Source organism: Triturus cristatus, chromosome 9 (assembly GCF_964204655.1).
Source record: "Triturus cristatus chromosome 9, aTriCri1.1, whole genome shotgun sequence".
Taxonomy (NCBI): domain Eukaryota; kingdom Metazoa; phylum Chordata; class Amphibia; order Caudata; family Salamandridae; genus Triturus; species Triturus cristatus.
In genome coordinates, this window is record NC_140592.1 from 382585615 (window position 1) to 382603066 (window position 17452).

Sequence of the window (17452 nt, forward strand, 5' to 3'; positions counted from 1 at the left end):
TCCCGCCTCCCCTGGAAGGACTCACGTCTCTCTCTAACTATATTACGCCTACCTAGCTTGGTGCGTACGAAAATCTGAGGGACTGAGGCTCCTGCCAGGAAGGTTCTAGAGGGAGGCGACAGCTGATTGGCTGGCTCTAAGAGTTTGGTCCTTTTTACATAAGGACTAGGATAGGCTACTAAGGGGAGGCCCTTAGGCCTATTTTTCTCTATGTATGTCTATAGGACATTACTTTTTTATGTACCGGAGGCTCCCGTCTCGACGACGGGGAATGATTCAGGCATGTGAATCTATGAAAGACACCAATACTGGATAACTGCTGTTACAGGTAAGTAACGCGTTTCCTCTCCTGAATTGCGGCCGCTCTCCAGCCTCCTCCGGTGGGCACCACCACTCCTCGGTCCACTGTCCATTAGGATCCTCGTCTCCTTCCCGGTCGTCCTCAGTCTCCGCGTCTTCCTGGGTCTCCGCGTCGTCCTCGCCGGGTCTTCTGAAGTCTCCGTTCTCTTTCTCCTTCACTCGTGCTGCTTCATTGCCATTGGTCCAAGAACACTCCTTCATGTTTCGTCCTCCTTTCATTGGGACGACAGAATCCCTTCCGAGTTCATCTCCGCCCCCTTCCGGTTTCCTCTCGTCTCTCTGTGAAGAGACAGCATAGGGGAACGTTGATTGTTGTCGGCTCGATTCGTCCTTCAAGTCCCAAAATGCATTCTGCTGACCCAGGACGCCGGAGTGTTCTTTCCAGGGTGACCCGCGTCCTCCTCCTCACACTCCTCCAACCTTATCATAAACCAACATGCTACAAAGGCTCTATTTCTAATCTCATCGTTAGGGCCACACTTCTGACTACTGAAGAACAATTCCTGTGGATTGAGCAGACCACCTGCAAATTCCTTTCAAGCTATCCTTTGCTCTTTAAAATACATTAGGCCAATTGAAGAGCAAAAAATAATGGTTCCATGTCACTTAAAAGATTGACATCAACAACCTAGCTAACAAGGCTCGGGTATCTTACACACCCCTGATCTTGATCAGGACCTTATCCCACAAAAGAAGAATACAACAACAAGTACATGGCTAACCAAATTAATGAACATGGTGCACTGAAATGCAAGAGTAAATTACCTAAGCTTTCTTTCCCCTGGTTCTGGAAGGATCTAGTTACCAAAATAAGTCTTCTGAGGCATCATGAGAAACGTGGTATACAGGCGCCTTTGCCCTAGGATCTTACAATTCTTAGGGCTTCAAGAAGAAACTACAAATTAAACATCTTCAAAGCTCAATCTCGCCATAGTAAATACATGATTGATGCCTCTAAAAATCATGCAAAGCTACTTTTGATATCATCATCGATCTTATACCGCTCCACCAGCTCAGTCTCCACACCAGCATCAAAATGTGAAGCATTGGCGATCTCCATGGCAGAGAAAGTAAAGTCTATTGCACAATCACTTCTGCAGAAATCCACTATTCCAGGTGATCGCACACTGACCCAGAAAGCCCAGTAGACATGGTCGCACTTTCGCATAATCTGTGAGGTACTTGAAGCTATTACTTGAGTCAATCCTTCTGAGCAATGACAGTGTGCTCCTGCCATACTGGACCTTCCTGGTGAACTGAACACCTCACTGAAACAAGGTGTTTTCCTCAGTAGTCTGAAAATCATCCAAGTCTACCTCTTCGTGAAAAAAGTCCAACACCGACATCAATGACCTGAATAACCTTTGCCCGAAATTCAACACTACCCTTCTTTAGTCAATAACCTCCTTAATGTTTTCCATTCTTTGTTAAGGCAGGGTTGTATCCCAGAAACAGCCCTTCTGCAAATTGTGATTAACTCTCTCTGCCTCCTTGAATCGGGGAACTTCTGTTTATTTGTGCTTCTGGACATTTCGACGGCCTTCTACACAGTCAATAGCCACCCTCTGATTAAGTTTTTCAAGTTCATTTTTATTTATGTCACGGATCTCCGAAGATGTCTACATAAAAATCTCGAAATTACAAATATGTAAATAAAGCGAAATTCTAGTTTACAATTAAATACACATAATAAATACTAACCAACCCGCCAAGAGATCGAACAATCATAAAAGATATTCAAGGTTCTGAAAAACGTATATTTACCAATTTCCAGACAAGCATCTGCATATTATAGAAAAAAGATATGAAGTGTCTTTCGCACCATCAATGCAAAGATTAAGAATTATATAGAAAATTAATTTATATACATCACAGTGACTATAAAAAAATGCCCACTTAAGGAACACTGTCAACCTCTGCAGTGTACAAAGTAATATACCTTAGTATAGTTTTAAAAAACATTTGAAAAGTTAAAAATTCTATTACAAAATATTTCATTTGGAGTTACATAAAGAAACTGCATTACTGCTGGAACTGAGAGAACAGATGACTGCAGACATATCGGTCTCAACCAGTTTGCTGATATAATAACGAAAAAGGCCTAATAAATAAAGCATGGTTGGGATCTTGAAACCCATTTTTACACAAATTACATACCGTTGATGACCCATACAATTTGGCCAAAAGGGGATTTAAAGGAAGCATACCCTGCCTCAGAAGTATACAAAAATGCCACCCTCCATGAGGCAAATCCCACGAAATATAAGCCTGTGCTTTTTTTAAAAAAAAATCGTACAGGAATCAACACCCGAATGGTGACCCCCTCTTTAAAATACAAGCCTCCCTGTTCATGTGGAAACTCAAGGACCAGGTGGGTGGTTTTAAGGCAACTTTTAATTGCCTAGACGTCAATGTAATGATCAAAGAGGGGTCTAATTGCAACAAATCTGCCGTGATCTCAACATTTCTGTGGAATAATGAACTTTCTTTTGGGCCATCTAAGATTTCTTTTCTTAGTCAGGACCTAAGTGTGCCTCTGATTGGCCTCTTAAGTAATGGCTGGGCATCGATGGGACTGTCCTAAAGTCATTTTACTTCTATTTGTCTGACTGTTAGCAAATAGCGAAAATAGGGAGCTCTGCCTCATAAAAATAACCCTAAACAAGATGTTTTGCAGGGCTCTATCGTCTTCTCAACTCAATTTAATCTATATCTTAAAATTCTAGGTGAGAATGTGAAAAAATCTGGAGGATTTTTTCAATATGCGAATGATACCCCCTACCTGAAGATGTCACACCCTGAAGACACTGTCTTCTCTCCTCCAACCTCCGCAAGGTTCGGAAATGGATGACTAACTCGGATGGCATAGTAAGCAAAAAAAAACCAATTTGATTTAAAACCAGATCTGTGACTGGGGATGGATATTTGACAATGTACAGCATTCTGTCCATCATCTTTTTGTGTTTCTTTGTAACATGCCACAGCAAATTTGACCCCACCTCTCCTATTCTTCATGCCCTCTGGTGGCTCCCCATTGATGCAAGAGCCAAATTTAGCACTGCATGAATTATTCATAAAGTCCTCCATAACTCCACTCCCTCCAACCTGGATGAAAAACAGAATGTCTCTGGAGCTGAACGAGAATCAGGAGACACTGAGTCCCTCCTGCTCAAACCTTTAACTTTCAGGCTAGATTTCTGCATAAGACAGGCATTTTCAGGTAGTGCAACAAGGCTTTGGACCTTCCTCCCACCAGCCCTTTGAATAAGCTTATTGTCTTTTTACATTCAAAAGGGAACTAAAAATCCTTTTATTTGAGAGACACTTTGGTTAAAGTGGAGATCATCGCTTGCATCTCCGTTGTACTTGAGACCCATCTTTACTGCTACAAAATGTTCTGTTGGCTCTCTTGTTTACCTACTGCTAATTTACTAGGATGGTTAGCAAACTATTTCTTATCCTGGTTTTCCCTGCTGGTATGAAATGTTTGTTTCTCGGTTTCCTGGTGGTAATAGTTTGTTTCATGATGTTTGTTAAGCAGAACATCCTTCCGTCTCTCTAGTAAAGTGCCTTTGGCCAAGTATGGGCTATATAAAAAAAACGCAAAAAAAAATTAGCATGATAAATCGAGATGCGTTCCGTGATGTGAGGTTTTTGTTCATATTGCCCTGAAGTGTGACACTTGGCAGAGCAGTCCCTCTCAGCTGGGCTGGTACAGTAAAGACTGAAGGACTCTTCTGAGATGGAAGGTAACTCTGTTAACAGTTCTGGTTTGTAGTACCAGACACAGTCATCACAGGTTTTTGGGCCTGAGCGACCCGTAATTACAAGGTCCACACGCGATGTCCCAATTCCAGATACATTTTTTATCACATTTTCCATGACCCAAGATCAGGGCCTGATACCCCAAAAGCAATTAGGAGAGAAAATGTTTACTCTTGCGCAAAGGATCGTAATTCCAATCAATGCGGAGATTACATCAACCCCTAATTTTCAGTATGGTTAACCCCACATTCCCTCATCTTACCCCAGGTCACGTTTGGCATGTGAAACCTGAAGCCCAATATTTACCATGTGTATGGAAATAAGTGTGGTTGTCATGGATATCTACATCATATGCCCATTTTTGATTTTCATCTCAGAATAGGAGGCCTACATCAGCCCTAGCAAATACCTCAACAGAAGGTGTCTATATTTACCCCTTCCAGTAAATACCTCATTCCCATCTTCCCTATTTGTGATTAAGGCCTAAGCCTTCACCATTGTCTTCTGACTACCAGATTCATGTGACAAAAATAAGTCAAATACTTACTAAATCCTGGTCTGATTATCCTATACTGGAGTAAGTCACCTACATAACTCTTTCTCTGGTAGTCTCACAACCATTGTTGATGTTACTAGTGGCATGCCAGTTGGCAACTTGTCAAATGGCATGTCACTAGTATTATTTACAAGTGATATCTGAGCCCACTAAAGAGACACTGGAATAAACCTTTGGATGCTATAAAAGGAGACATAATACTACAGGCTTTAAATACACAGACATTAATCCATTGAGTCTCTGGAACATTGTGTCATTGCCCACTTTCTCCTGGTATTCCTTTTTACTCTTTTGGGATATGGATGGATAGAACTGTTCTTGGGAGTCATACAGATAGGCCAATATGTTATTGCTTAGGGCGAGGACGTGGGTAGGTGCTCGTAGGCACTGTCCAGAGTTGACAAGTTGTGCTCTGTGTTGGCACCATAGTAATTGGATAGGTCGATTTGCCCTGAATTTCAGGAGGGTTACTATAATTAGAGCACTTTATTAGAATAGTGCTCCCTAGTAGCGGTAAGATGTAAGACTGCACCTTATCTCCTATGCACGGTGTGGGGCTTTGGGTCATTGAGCTCCTCACTCTGCAGAGAAGATTAGGTCACAACTACCTGTTTTTATAATTTTTTGGTCCTGACGAAATGCCACCATATCGCTTAACGACTACCTAAGGCATGACACATGTTGACCTATAGCTTAGACCTGAGCTTATTAGCAGGTCTATAGGTGACCAATACACCCTCTTACTTGCAGAGAAAGGGGCCATTATAGCCCCAGTTTTCTCTGCCTTCTTTTTGAGCTCAACATCAATCAGAAAGATCACATTAATTAAGTTTACGGCATCTGGTTGACAGTTGATTTTACCTCCACTCTTTTCACCAGTCTTCTGATTGTGTAGGACACACCATTCATTCCCTGTCCTACCGTGCTCATCCAGTGAATTTATTTAAAGATCCCCGCCAATGTTCCCTCTTGCACTGCCTGCCAGGCATTGCAGCGCCTACCTGGCAAGGAGCACAGCCCAATGATGAAGCATCTCACCTTTGGGTGAGTGATGGCAACTGTTCTCAAAGGCACATGCTTCTCAGGTTATCTGCACTCAGTTAGGGATAATATCTCTGGGGCTAAATCTTTTCAGAACAGTATACTGTGATTTGATTTTGCTTAGAAAAGTGGGCCATGACATGTGGACATTCATCATAACGTGACCTGAATGATTGAAAAATACATCTTTGGCATTGAAAAAGTTGATGACCATGTGGTCTTCTGACACCTCCACCTAAAATAGAATTTCAGACTGAAGGGGAGCCTGGTCTTCTAGTAGACCCATGTCTTTATCTGACACATGGCTCAATCTATCCAGCAGCGTATTCTTTCATGCAGCTGCTGCTGGTCATTTGTGATAAACTGAGCTGGCAGGGCAGGAGTGGGAGTAGGGCACACGTTTTTAAAGGAATCTTTGTGTTAGTTTGCATAAACAGTTCTACAGATATTGAAAGGCTGTCTTCAAGCAGATGAAGCCGTTGTTGTCTAAAGAGTGAAGTGTAATATGGTTAAAGGATGCCAGTTAGCTCGAGCGGGTGCTTGTGCTAGATGGTTTATATATGGTGAACCTATGAAAAGTCTGAGGGGAGTTGTGTAATAAAGAGGCTGTGAAGGAAAGGTTGCAGCTCTCCTGGATTGATGTTGCAGCGTTATCCCATCCTTTAAATGTAGTTCCAGAAGTGGCCAAATCCTTTTGGCAGGATATTTTCACTTAAAACTAGAGTATGTGAAGTTTTTAATTCATAGGTTCAGTATGTATTTGACAGTGCACTAGATGTACAATTAATACATAAGGTCAGCATTTTTGGGTTCCATCGCTAGTCATGTGGCTTTAAGGCTCAATCAAGGTTCTTCTTCTGGGCCTTTCTCTGCAGCCCTCTTTTATGACACTCAGCTATCATACTCTTTTAGGAAAGTCTTTTGAAGCAGCAAACATGTCCCAGAAGCACGATAGACAAAGCAGAAGCTGTCTCTGTCAGCCCAAGTTCACACTGTTTTGGTCAGCAAGCAAGCAGCACAGTTCTTGATTTCAGGGAGTAAATAGTTCAACAAACTTTAGAGTGGCATTGCTTGGCATTTATGGAGTAACCTGACTATTTAATTGGTGCTGCAAATTGAAAACACTTCCATGATTACAAGTGAGTGACATGGCCACACTTTTACTATACTTTGATTTCATCCTAACTTTAAGAGACTTTGTTGATGGCAGCTGAAGTATTACTGAAGTCTTCCTATGTCCGTCATTGTGTCTACTCATTCCATCATCAAGCACATCCTGTTGTCATAACTGTAGTAAAGTTTTGGCAGCATCAAAGTTCTCTTGCCAGGAAATACGTAATCATACCTATGCAGCTTGCCTAAAAAAGGGGCCAGCAGCGTCACTGTCTTCTGTGTCCTTCCTTCCACAGTGGATCTTCATGTTTTATTAGCTTCCTTCCCACAGACCCACTTTTAGTTGGGTTGGACAACTGTGAAATCTGGCTAATGCTAGACATTTCCAAAACACACTGGAAGCTGACCTCAGAAAAGTTGTCATTTTATAGAACATAATAAGGTATCTTTTGAAAAATACTTTTGAAACTTTACAAACATAATGCTTTATTTAATATTTCTGTAAAGATATGTCATATGGTCTCGAGGGACACAATTGCAGGTGCCTTTTGTTAGTATATTATGTCACGCTAGATCATTTTGATATTTTAAAGGTGCAATGAGGTTATAGTCAGAGATTTAAGGTTAACGTAACCCAGTATCAGTATTTTCCCCACTGTGATGGAAACATATTAAAGTAAGTTTTGATTGTTTTTGGGGTTAAAAGGGTAAAATAAGATTTAAAAAAATTATGAAACAAAAAGAATTTATGACACATTGATCACTCAAACTTGTGGATATCATTTTTGGTGAGTAATTGCCATCTGGGCTCAGTCGTGGTAAAAAAATAAAGCATTGCCAAATGACTGAAGACTGTCAGGGCTGGCATCCATTTGCCACTTCAGACATATTGTTTTAGTAAATACCTGTGTATGTAGGACCCAAGCCAGGTGTGTGTCCTCACTTGAAATCAACAAGGGTGCAGAATGAGGCAGAATGTTTCTAGGTTACAACACAACAGATGGCATCCTTCCACCCAATATCAAATACATCAATTAGATTAGACCTTGGATTTTAGGTCTCCTAATGAAGTGACAATAATGATTGGCAACTTTCTCCATCATCCGGGCATCAGGGCTTCCTAATGGTCAGTGGCAGCGCAAAGAAGTCAGCGTCCCTACTTGGAACCAAACAAAATGGCTCCCTTCCAATTGGTTAGGTATTGAAATGCAGCCATATTTTGGGTGCAAATGCCACCTTTTTCTGCATTGATAGCAACATGCCTGTCAGTAGACTGACCCTGTTTCTTCATGAAGATGTGCATATTGCCTGCCCATTTATAAGATTTAATGTGAAGACAACAATTCCCTAAGGTGGTAACAATTCCTGAGATGGTATGATGATGCAAACCCCTATGGTTTAGCCATACCATCAAGGTTGACATTTTAGCCTGTGAAGCAGTTACTATGCTAGTGAGTCTATTGTCATAGGAAGGAATCTTCAGTGCTAGTTTCGGTGTCATGGGTAATAGCAAACATTTGCTTCTTTTCAATGTATGGACAATATTATGCTACTTGTAGTTGGTGCTTTCCTTAACGTTCCAGAGGCTGGAGCCACTTCTATAAGCCATTGTGACTAAACATTGATTTCTCCTGATAATTGCTAAAGGGAGAAACTAGATTTCCTTCAAGCTGGCCTACTTTACCAGAGATCGGTGTCCATCTTTAATGCTGATAAGAATAATGAGACATCCATGTAGGAGCAGAAAGGTCTTTACAGAGGACTTAATGGAGATGGAGTCCAGCAAGTCTTCTAGTACACACAGAATAGTGGGGGTGGCTCATGCCTGGTTTGCAAGAAATAATATTTTCCCTCTACAACCGCCTGGAAGAACTTGCATGAGTTCAGTTGTAATCTTCTAATGATGCCAAGAGGTGAAGTTTTGCAGGTGCCTTCAGACCCTGGCAGTCATCCACACCCCTTGCCAAATGTGGAGTGTGTGCATATCTAATGTTGATTATAGCCTATGCTATGAAGCATTATATATAAGGATTAGGCATGCTTCTTTCAGTGAAGAGCCTCAAGCTATCAAAGGCTCTTCTTTCCAGTACAAGGATTTGCTGAAGAGCTCCAAGTTTTGGCAAGACACAGTGAGCATTACTTTGACTGCAATTGTAGTATTTGAATCAGGAATCCTTTGTACCTTCCCTTGATAACCATTCCACCAAAGGCAAACAATAGGCAACCGTTTCAGATTACTAATATGCTACCTGACTATGCTTTCTCTTACAATTTGCTTTTCAGTTATGCAATGGAAAGAGTGTGGTGTTGTCTATCCACGTACTTCACCTGTAACACGTACATTGCTTTCCTTATCATGAGAACCCAACTCACCCGTCACCAGTACAATGACACAGCCTATATTCAGTAGTGTTCTTTGTCCTCTTCATCAGCTACAATATTACAAGTATGACACAGCATGTGTCAGTTTCCAGCCCCGGCCAGTGGAGGTAAGAGCGGTGGGGCCCGGTGGGGGGGGAGGGTATTTCAATGGACGATGACGAGGGGAAATTAAATAAATAATTAATTTTACCTCGTCATCGTCCATCGAAATGCCCCCCTCCCGCACTCCCCCCACTGGGCCCCACCTCTCTTGCCTGTAAGGGCCGCAGCTGTCGGTTTGTGCTACCAAAGTAAAGGGTGCAAAGAGTTACTACTTCAATTTTACCTCACTCTTTTACACAGAGATAACCATTTGCCACATCCCTCATAAGGAATTACCTACTTGCATCTGCATATAATGTTTATCCATGCTCCAGAAAATCCAAAGCACCTATACCCATTAGATCTTAGTGAGGAACCCTATCAAGGTCCTAACACACCATGGGTATTAATGAAGGCAACACCTTTGTAACCTGCATGGCCGGGTTCTGTGATCTCATGGAGAAAGACTTTCTTGTAATGGATATTTTCTTCGCTCAGCAATACTCACCTCATCTTCACTGATTTTCTGAATTCTCATGGGTATGTAATTAACAGGTAAACTAAGAGCAGAGTTGGGAGAGTTTGGCTTGATCTATGAGTGACATAGCCCATATAATACTTACACTTTCCCATGACGGTCAAAGGTCTTCATCTGTTGAAAGTATTATCTTTCTCACAATGATTCTCAGTCCATACTCAATGACAACTGTGCCAATGAATTGAGTGTTCAATTACATTTTTAGTAGTTTTTTTGTTGCTTGCGCATCCATTATGTACAGATTCTGTAATTTTCTTGTCATATTAGCTAGACCAAGCTAGGACTGAGGAAACCTAGACTTTTTATGTAGATGAGCCTGCTCTGTCTTACGGGTTTTCGCTCACTTCCAGACTCGTGCTCTGTTGTGGGGTTTTCATGCTTTTATTTAATAATATTGAAAACGTACCCATCGATCACCGTTCTAACTTAAGCAATCATGTTTCAGGACATTGGATATGTTCATCCTTGAAGCCCTTGAGTCTCCTGGAATGATTGGTGCATTTAATTTGCTACTTTACATCATCCTTGGGTTCTTAATTCTTCGGTGGCAGGATTGAAGGTCCACACCTCCAGTGCCTTCTTTGCCTATCATTGTGCACACCAATAAGAGAAACACAGTGTCCCTGCTTGCAAGTGTGCCAGAGTTCTGGGGGTTGTGCAAGACCTGAGCTGTGCTTCAACAACAAAGACAGATCCGGTGTCACCGGGCCTGAAATTATTGGGCCCAGAGTTTGTAGATCCGATAATTCCAGGCTAAGAAACACTAGAAATGGCAGATGGTGGAATTCCACCTACAGCTATCACTCTGCGTGACATTCCGCCACTCTTAATGAGGGCCATAAGTGTTGTAATATGTTATCCTTTAGTGAAACGATTTAAGTTATCTCTTTAATTACTCTTAAAAATAAGAACTGCATGCTCATATTTGACTGTAATATGACTAAATGTTCCCTACAGCATGATGCGTTCCCTTAAATGTCTCCTTTGTCCGGTCACTCTTTTATTTCATCTCATCCGCTAGACTGCATCTCAATTTCGATAATAAGTTCCTAAAACTTCAATAAGATTTTTCCTAATAAAAATATTTAATTGATTATTGATACCTAATTAATCACATCTTAGTTTGTGTTTATGTATTGTTTCCATGGTTTCACAAAGAGCTCCCACTTTATCTAGTTCCGTTCCTGCCCAACACTAACCTTCTGGTCAAGACAGAAAGGACACTCATCTTTAACTGTTTCAATGGTGTTCAAACAGCTACATCATCTATAGTCATTGGCCTCAGGTTCACTGTGTTTTCCAGGAAATAGCTAGGAATACATGCAAAAAATGATCCTATAGTTAAGTACATTCTGTGGTGACACAATATAGGCAATCAGAATTTAAAGTCTCATGGGACAAATAAGTGGAGAAATACTTGACTGCATTAATGATATCTTGTAGCTAGAAAAGCTGAGAAGTGTGCACGTAACTAGTTGGTTTTTAAAAAAAATAATGTTAATTTATGTGTTTCCTGCAGGTGCATCGACATTCTTGAACTCTCTGAGTTCTTGGACCTGCTCAAATTTCACTACCATACTCTGAAGCTCTACTGCTCTGTCTGTGCTCTGGGCAACAACAGGGTGGCACATGCCCTCTGCAGCCACGTGGACGAATCACAACTCCTTTATACCATTGAAAACAACCACCTATCAGGCTTGCTGCGTAGTGGCTACTATGACTTGCTGATCAGCATTCACCTGGAGTCAGCCAAGCGCTCCCGCCTCACTATGAACAGTGAGTTCATTGTACCTTTGACAGATGAGACCAAGAGCATTACCCTCTTTCCAGATGAGAGCAAGAAGCACGGCCTGCCTGGTGTCGGAATGAGCACCTGCCTGCGACCCAAACTGCACTTTTCCAACACTTGCTTCGTCAGCACCAGCTCCGAACTCTATCAGCTTAGCCCCTTTATCCCCCTGGACATCCTGAAGATCAAGACCATCAACATGTTGACTGATTCGGTACAGGACGGCGGGCAACACACACGTGACCCAGTGGGAGGAAGTGTGGAGTTTCAGTTTGTGCCGGTTCTTAAGCTTATCTCCACCTTGCTCATCATGGGCGTCTTCGAGGATGATGATGTGAAGCACATCTTGAAGATGATTGAACCTAATGTCTTTGCTGAGCCCAAGGAGGAAGCAGAAGATGCTGGGCAGGAGGAGGGGACAGATGAAGTGGAAGATGAAGAAAAGGAGGAAGGGGGTGAAGAAGGGGAGGAGGAATTGGAGAAGATGGATGAAGTGGAGAAAGCTGAAGAAGCTTTAGAAAAGGCCATCGAAGCAGGAGAGGAGGACCCCAAAGAAGAAGAAGGACTAGAGGAAGGACTTCTGCAAATGAAGCTGCCAGAGTCCGTCAAGCTCCAGGTGGGATATTTTTCAGTTAATAAATAGGGCATAGTCTACTTGGAGATCATTGTATCTTTATCAAATGGCAACATATTAACAAGTGACTATTTCTGAAGCCCACTTTCAACTTGAGTCCAAGACCAAGTGGCCGTTCTGGCCCACCTATGCAGGGCAGTGCAGGCAATTTCGTAGCAATAATCAGTATATGTGTTACATCATTATATTAACCACAGATTCTCTCTTCTCATGCTAAGGTAACCACATTGTAAGTCGGAAGCAGTATACTAGTATTGTATTGGGTACAGGATTTTAGCACCTCAGCACTGTTTATGGAATGTTCTGATAGATTTAACTACACATCTTGTCAGTTTGGTAACTTAGGTCTTGAATTTGACTTTGACGTATGATTAAGAGGGTATCCGCCTGCCAAATTTTGAGCTGCCCGCCTGCTCAGTGGACATCTCTTGCATTTACAGGAACTGCCATCATGGCGGTTTGTGTTAATTCTTTGAAAGTTTGACTGACAGCTTCTTCAACATTTATTTATTTTATTTATTTATTTGGCGATTTTTAGAGCGCGCAAATACCCAAGGGTGTCTCGGCGCTGTGGATGCGGAACTCTCAGGAGGAAGGGAGGATTAGGCAGGGAACAACCATGTCTTTAGATTTTTTCTAAAGTTGAGAAGGGTCGGAGCACACTTGATATAAAGAGGAAGTGTATTCCATAGTATGGCTGTAGCCACGGAGAAGCGTTTGTCACCCCAATTGGCCCTTTTTGTACGGGGGACCATGAGTAGATGCGCAGAGGATGAGCGCAAGGCTCTTGTGTGTTTGAGCGGTCGAAAAGCTCTACTTAGGAATAGCGGTCCATGATCGTGAATAGCCTTATATGCTATGCATAAAGCTTTGAATTTGATACGGCTCCTCACCGGTAGCCAATGTAGCTGTCGGATGTAGGGTGAGACGGATGCAAATTTAGGGATGGATAGAAGAGTTCTAGCTGGTGCATTCTGCACTGTTTGCAGTTTATTGAGGACCTTCTGTTGTGCATTGAGTAACAGTGCATTACAGTAGTCAGTTTTGGAAAATACTAATGTACTGACCAGGGTTTTGCCTGCATGTGGAGGAAGGTATGGAATTAATTTTTTTATCCTTTTTAGTATGTGAAAGGAGGAGGAAACCACTGAGTTAGCATGTTGCTGGAATGACAGCTTGTTATCAAAGATAACTCCCAGGTTACGTACCTTCGTTACAGGTTCTGGGGGTTGTCCCATCTGGTGGGGCCACCATTGTGGGGACCAGGTGGGTTGAAGCCTCCCGAATGTCATCACTTCTGTCTTATCAGAATTGAGTTTAAGACAGTTGGATGACATCCAGGTGCTTATTGCCTTCATTCCCGTTTGGAAATTGGCTGCCACTGAGATTCCATCATTGTATATCGACAGCACCAGTTGGGTGTCGTCGGCGTAGGTAGTGAGGGAGATTCCGCAGGATTTTATGACCCTCGCCAGGTCCGACACATAGATGTTGAATAGTGTCGGACTTAGCGAGGATCCCTGCGGTACTCCACATGGCAGGGAGAAGGTCTGGGATGTGAAATTGCCTAGTTTCACAGTTTGCGGACGGTTTGACAGAAATGAGGCCAGGAGGTTTTTTGCTTTGTCTGTAACTCCTATGGCCTCGACACGGTCGATCAAGATGGCATGGTCGACCGTGTCAAAGGCCGCAGATAGATCCAAGAGTATCAGAACTGCTGCTCCTCCGTTATCCATCGTGTATCTAATCTCATCTGCTGCTTTTAGCAGTGCCGTCTCTGTTCCGTGGCCCTGTCGAAACCCAAATTGGGTGTCATCCAGTAGATTGTTGTGGTCAATATAGTTTGACAGCTGGATGTTCATGATCTTTTCAAAGATCTTTGCGGGGAATGGGAGGCAGGCGATTGGCCTGTAGCTAGCAGGAAGCAGAGGATCTAGGCTGGGTTTTTTGAGTAGTGGTTTAATTATTGCTTTTTTCCATACCGGGGGGTAAACACCAGATGCAAACATTGCATTGCAGATGGTGGTTAGAGGTGGAGCAAAAACTTCGGGGATGAGGTTGAGGATGCTAGGGGGGCAAGGATCTAGGGGTGAACCAGATTTGGGTCGAGCAATCAGGGGTTGGATGAATTCACAGGTGGTAGGTTCGAAAGCTGCGAATGTGGGGCCAGTATCAACGCCAGAGTCAGAGAGAATGGGCGCAACGTCGGGTGTGAATGTGTTGAAGATGGTTCTGACCTTGTCCTCGAAGAAGTTGGCTAATGCATCAGATAGTGCTTGAGATCCTTCTGACTGAGGAGCAGGTGGGTTAGATAGGTATGTTACTACTTGGAATAGTTTCCCTGAGGAGTTTTTAGCCTGATTAATTTGGTTTGTGTAATACGTGGTTTTCTCTGTTTTTATGAGTTTTTTATAATTGGAGAGAGCGCCTTTGTAAATGATTTTGTCAGGCGTATTGAAGTTACGGCGCCACTGTCGTTCAAGGTTTCTGCAGTACTGGCGCTGAAGTCTAAGCGACTCGGAGAACCAAGGGGCTGAAGGGAGTTTTCTACTACGATGGACGGTTTTGGACGGTGCTAATTTGTTGCAAGCTTCGATCAGATTCTCCGTGAAGGTATCTGAGGCTGCTATGGGATCATGTGCGTTAAGTAATGGACTGTCCTGTATCATCTGAGTGAGATGTTCAAGATTTAGGTTTTTCCAGTCTCTGGATTTGGTGGGGGGGGGAAGAGACGAGCGAGGGGAAGTGGGTTTGGTTGGAATAGAGAAACATATTGCCGAATGATCTGTCCAGATTAAAGGAATAATATCAATGATGGAAATTTCAGAGTTGTTGGTGAATAATCCATCCAACGTATGTCCTGCTTTGTGCGTGGGTTTTTTAACAATTTGTATAAGACCGGCTGTCTCTAAATCTCCCAGTAGCGTTCTGGTGTCTGGGTCTTCTAAAACTTCGAGGTGAAAATTGAAATCACCTAAGATGGTAAACTGTGGTGATCCAATTGATGTCTCGATTATTTGATCCAAGCGTGCTAGAAATTTGGCTCTGGATCCTGGGGGGCGGTAGATCAACATACCTTTGAATGTTGCTTTGCTGGATAGGCCTATCGAGAATAGGAGGGCCTCGCATTCAGGGTAGGTTGTGTCTGCTGTAATTACCTTGAGGTGGTTTTTGTAAATAATCGCTACTCCTCCACCCTTCCTTATCGGTCTGTCCAACTTACTCACACAGTAATTGTTAGGTGTGGCATCTCTGAAGTCCGGGCCAGAGGTCTCGTCTCCCCATGTCTCGGTGATAAATAAAATATCTATCTGTTATCTATGAGATCGGCGATTTCAAATTTGTGTTTCGGCAGGGATCTTACATTTATAAGTGCTGTTCTCACTAGTGGGGGGGGTGTAGGGAGAGGAGTAGATGGAGTAACGATACAGGTGGGGCACTTGCGAGGTCCGATCATAGGATTGTTATAGTTGAAGTTGGGTAAGGAGTGCGGAGACCTTATTGTTTGGTTAATGATGAGGAGTTGTTCCGAGGTGTAGGTTATTGGTACGGAGCTGGAGGCGGGATGGGGGAGTGGTGGATCAGAGGGGGTGGCCCTTTGCCCGGTCTCGGCGCGGACGAGCGCAGACGAGCTTGCCTTATGCGCGCCCGCTGCGCTCGTCCGCTGCGCTTCCGATATTGGCACATGGTTTATAGTGGCGACTGATGACGTGGGAGGGGGCGTGGCCAGCAATGGGAGGGCGTGGCAGAAGTCTCCCTCGGCGTGCCAATGGCGCCCCGAAAGCAGCGTTATGGGAGGACAGGCAGTGTCAGCTAGTAATCAGCTGCACGGCGCGATCCGGTGAGTGCAGAGAGAATAATGTGCAAAACAGCAGTATTTAAAAACACATACACCAATTTTAAAATATAAATGGCTTAGCTACAGACTCCCGGCTTCCGCCTCAAGAGTAACGCAATCTTTAGAGCGACGCTAGTGTTTGGCGCGCTTTAAGTGATTCGGTGGAGGGGGCGTGGCCAGCTATGGGAGGGTGTGGCAGAAGTCTCCCTCGGCGTGCCAATGGCGCCCCGAAAGCAGCGTTATGGGAGGACAGGCAGTGTCAGCTAGTAATCAGCTGCACGGCGCGATCCGGTGAGTGCAGAGAGAATAATGTGCAAAACAGCAGTATTTAAAAACACATACACCAATTTTAAAATATAAATGGCTTAGCTACAGACTCCCGGCTTCCGCCTCAAGAGTAACGCAATCTTTAGAGCGACGCTAGTGTTTGGCGCGCTTTAAGTGATTCGGTGGAGGGGGCGTGGCCAGCAATGGGAGGGCGTGGCAGAAGTCTCCCTCGGCGTGCCAATGGCGCCCCGAAAGCAGCGTTATGGGAGGACAGGCAGTGTCAGCTAGTAATCAGCTGCACGGCGCGATCCGGTGAGTGCAGAGAGAATAATGTGCAAAACAGCAGTATTTAAAAACACATACACCAATTTTAAAATATAAATGGCTTAGCTACAGACTCCCGGCTTCCGCCTCAAGAGTAACGCAATCTTTAGAGCGACGCTAGTGTTTGGCGCGCTTTAAGTGATTCGGTGAAGGGGGCGTGGCCAGCAATGGGAGGGCGTGGCAGAAGTCTCCCTCGGCGTGCCAATGGCGCCCCGAAAGCAGCGTTATGGGAGGACAGGCAGTGTCAGCTAGTAATCAGCTGCACGGCGCGATCCGGTGAGTGCAGAGAGAATAATGTGCAAAACAGCAGTATTTAAAAACATTATGGAGCTGTGCATCAAACTTTTACATTTTTTTAAAACAAAATCTCAAATAAAAAAGAATAATGACCCACTCACTGTGGGAGTTGTCTTCCATGGCGTGGGGGATAATTTTGCAGTTTTTACTGCACTATACTGACATACAGTAAAAACTAACAGTATGTTTGGACGGGTGGACACATGGCCAAACCTCTAACAGCCCTTACTTCATTGGGCCATTGAAGTTGTATGTAGGTAGTGGGTTCAGAGTAGTCTCCACCATCTACATATTAAAGTTCTGCCCAACTCCGCTTTGCCAGAGAGTGTACTCTCGCCATTGTGACAAAGTAACCTCTCCACCAAAGTCTAGATCAGGCTCTTTATCATGGTGATAGGAGAGCCACACTGTTATGCACGACCTCCCACCACACTGTTATGCACGACCCCCCTGTACATCTGACAATC

The 17452-nt window shown here is 43.5% G+C and overlaps 1 protein-coding gene across 5 annotated transcripts in view; it reads left to right on the forward strand.

Annotated features, from left to right (window-relative positions):
* Positions 1 to 17452, forward strand: part of RYR1 (ryanodine receptor 1) — a 1245571-nt gene that overhangs the window by 420570 nt on the left and 807549 nt on the right. For all 5 annotated transcript variants that reach the window (XM_085625233.1, XM_085625235.1, XM_085625236.1 and 2 more), the window contains exon 35: positions 11356 to 12241. In XM_085625233.1, the coding sequence (XP_085481359.1) occupies positions 11356 to 12241 (886 nt within the window). The remainder of the gene's footprint in view (positions 1 to 11355; positions 12242 to 17452) is intronic.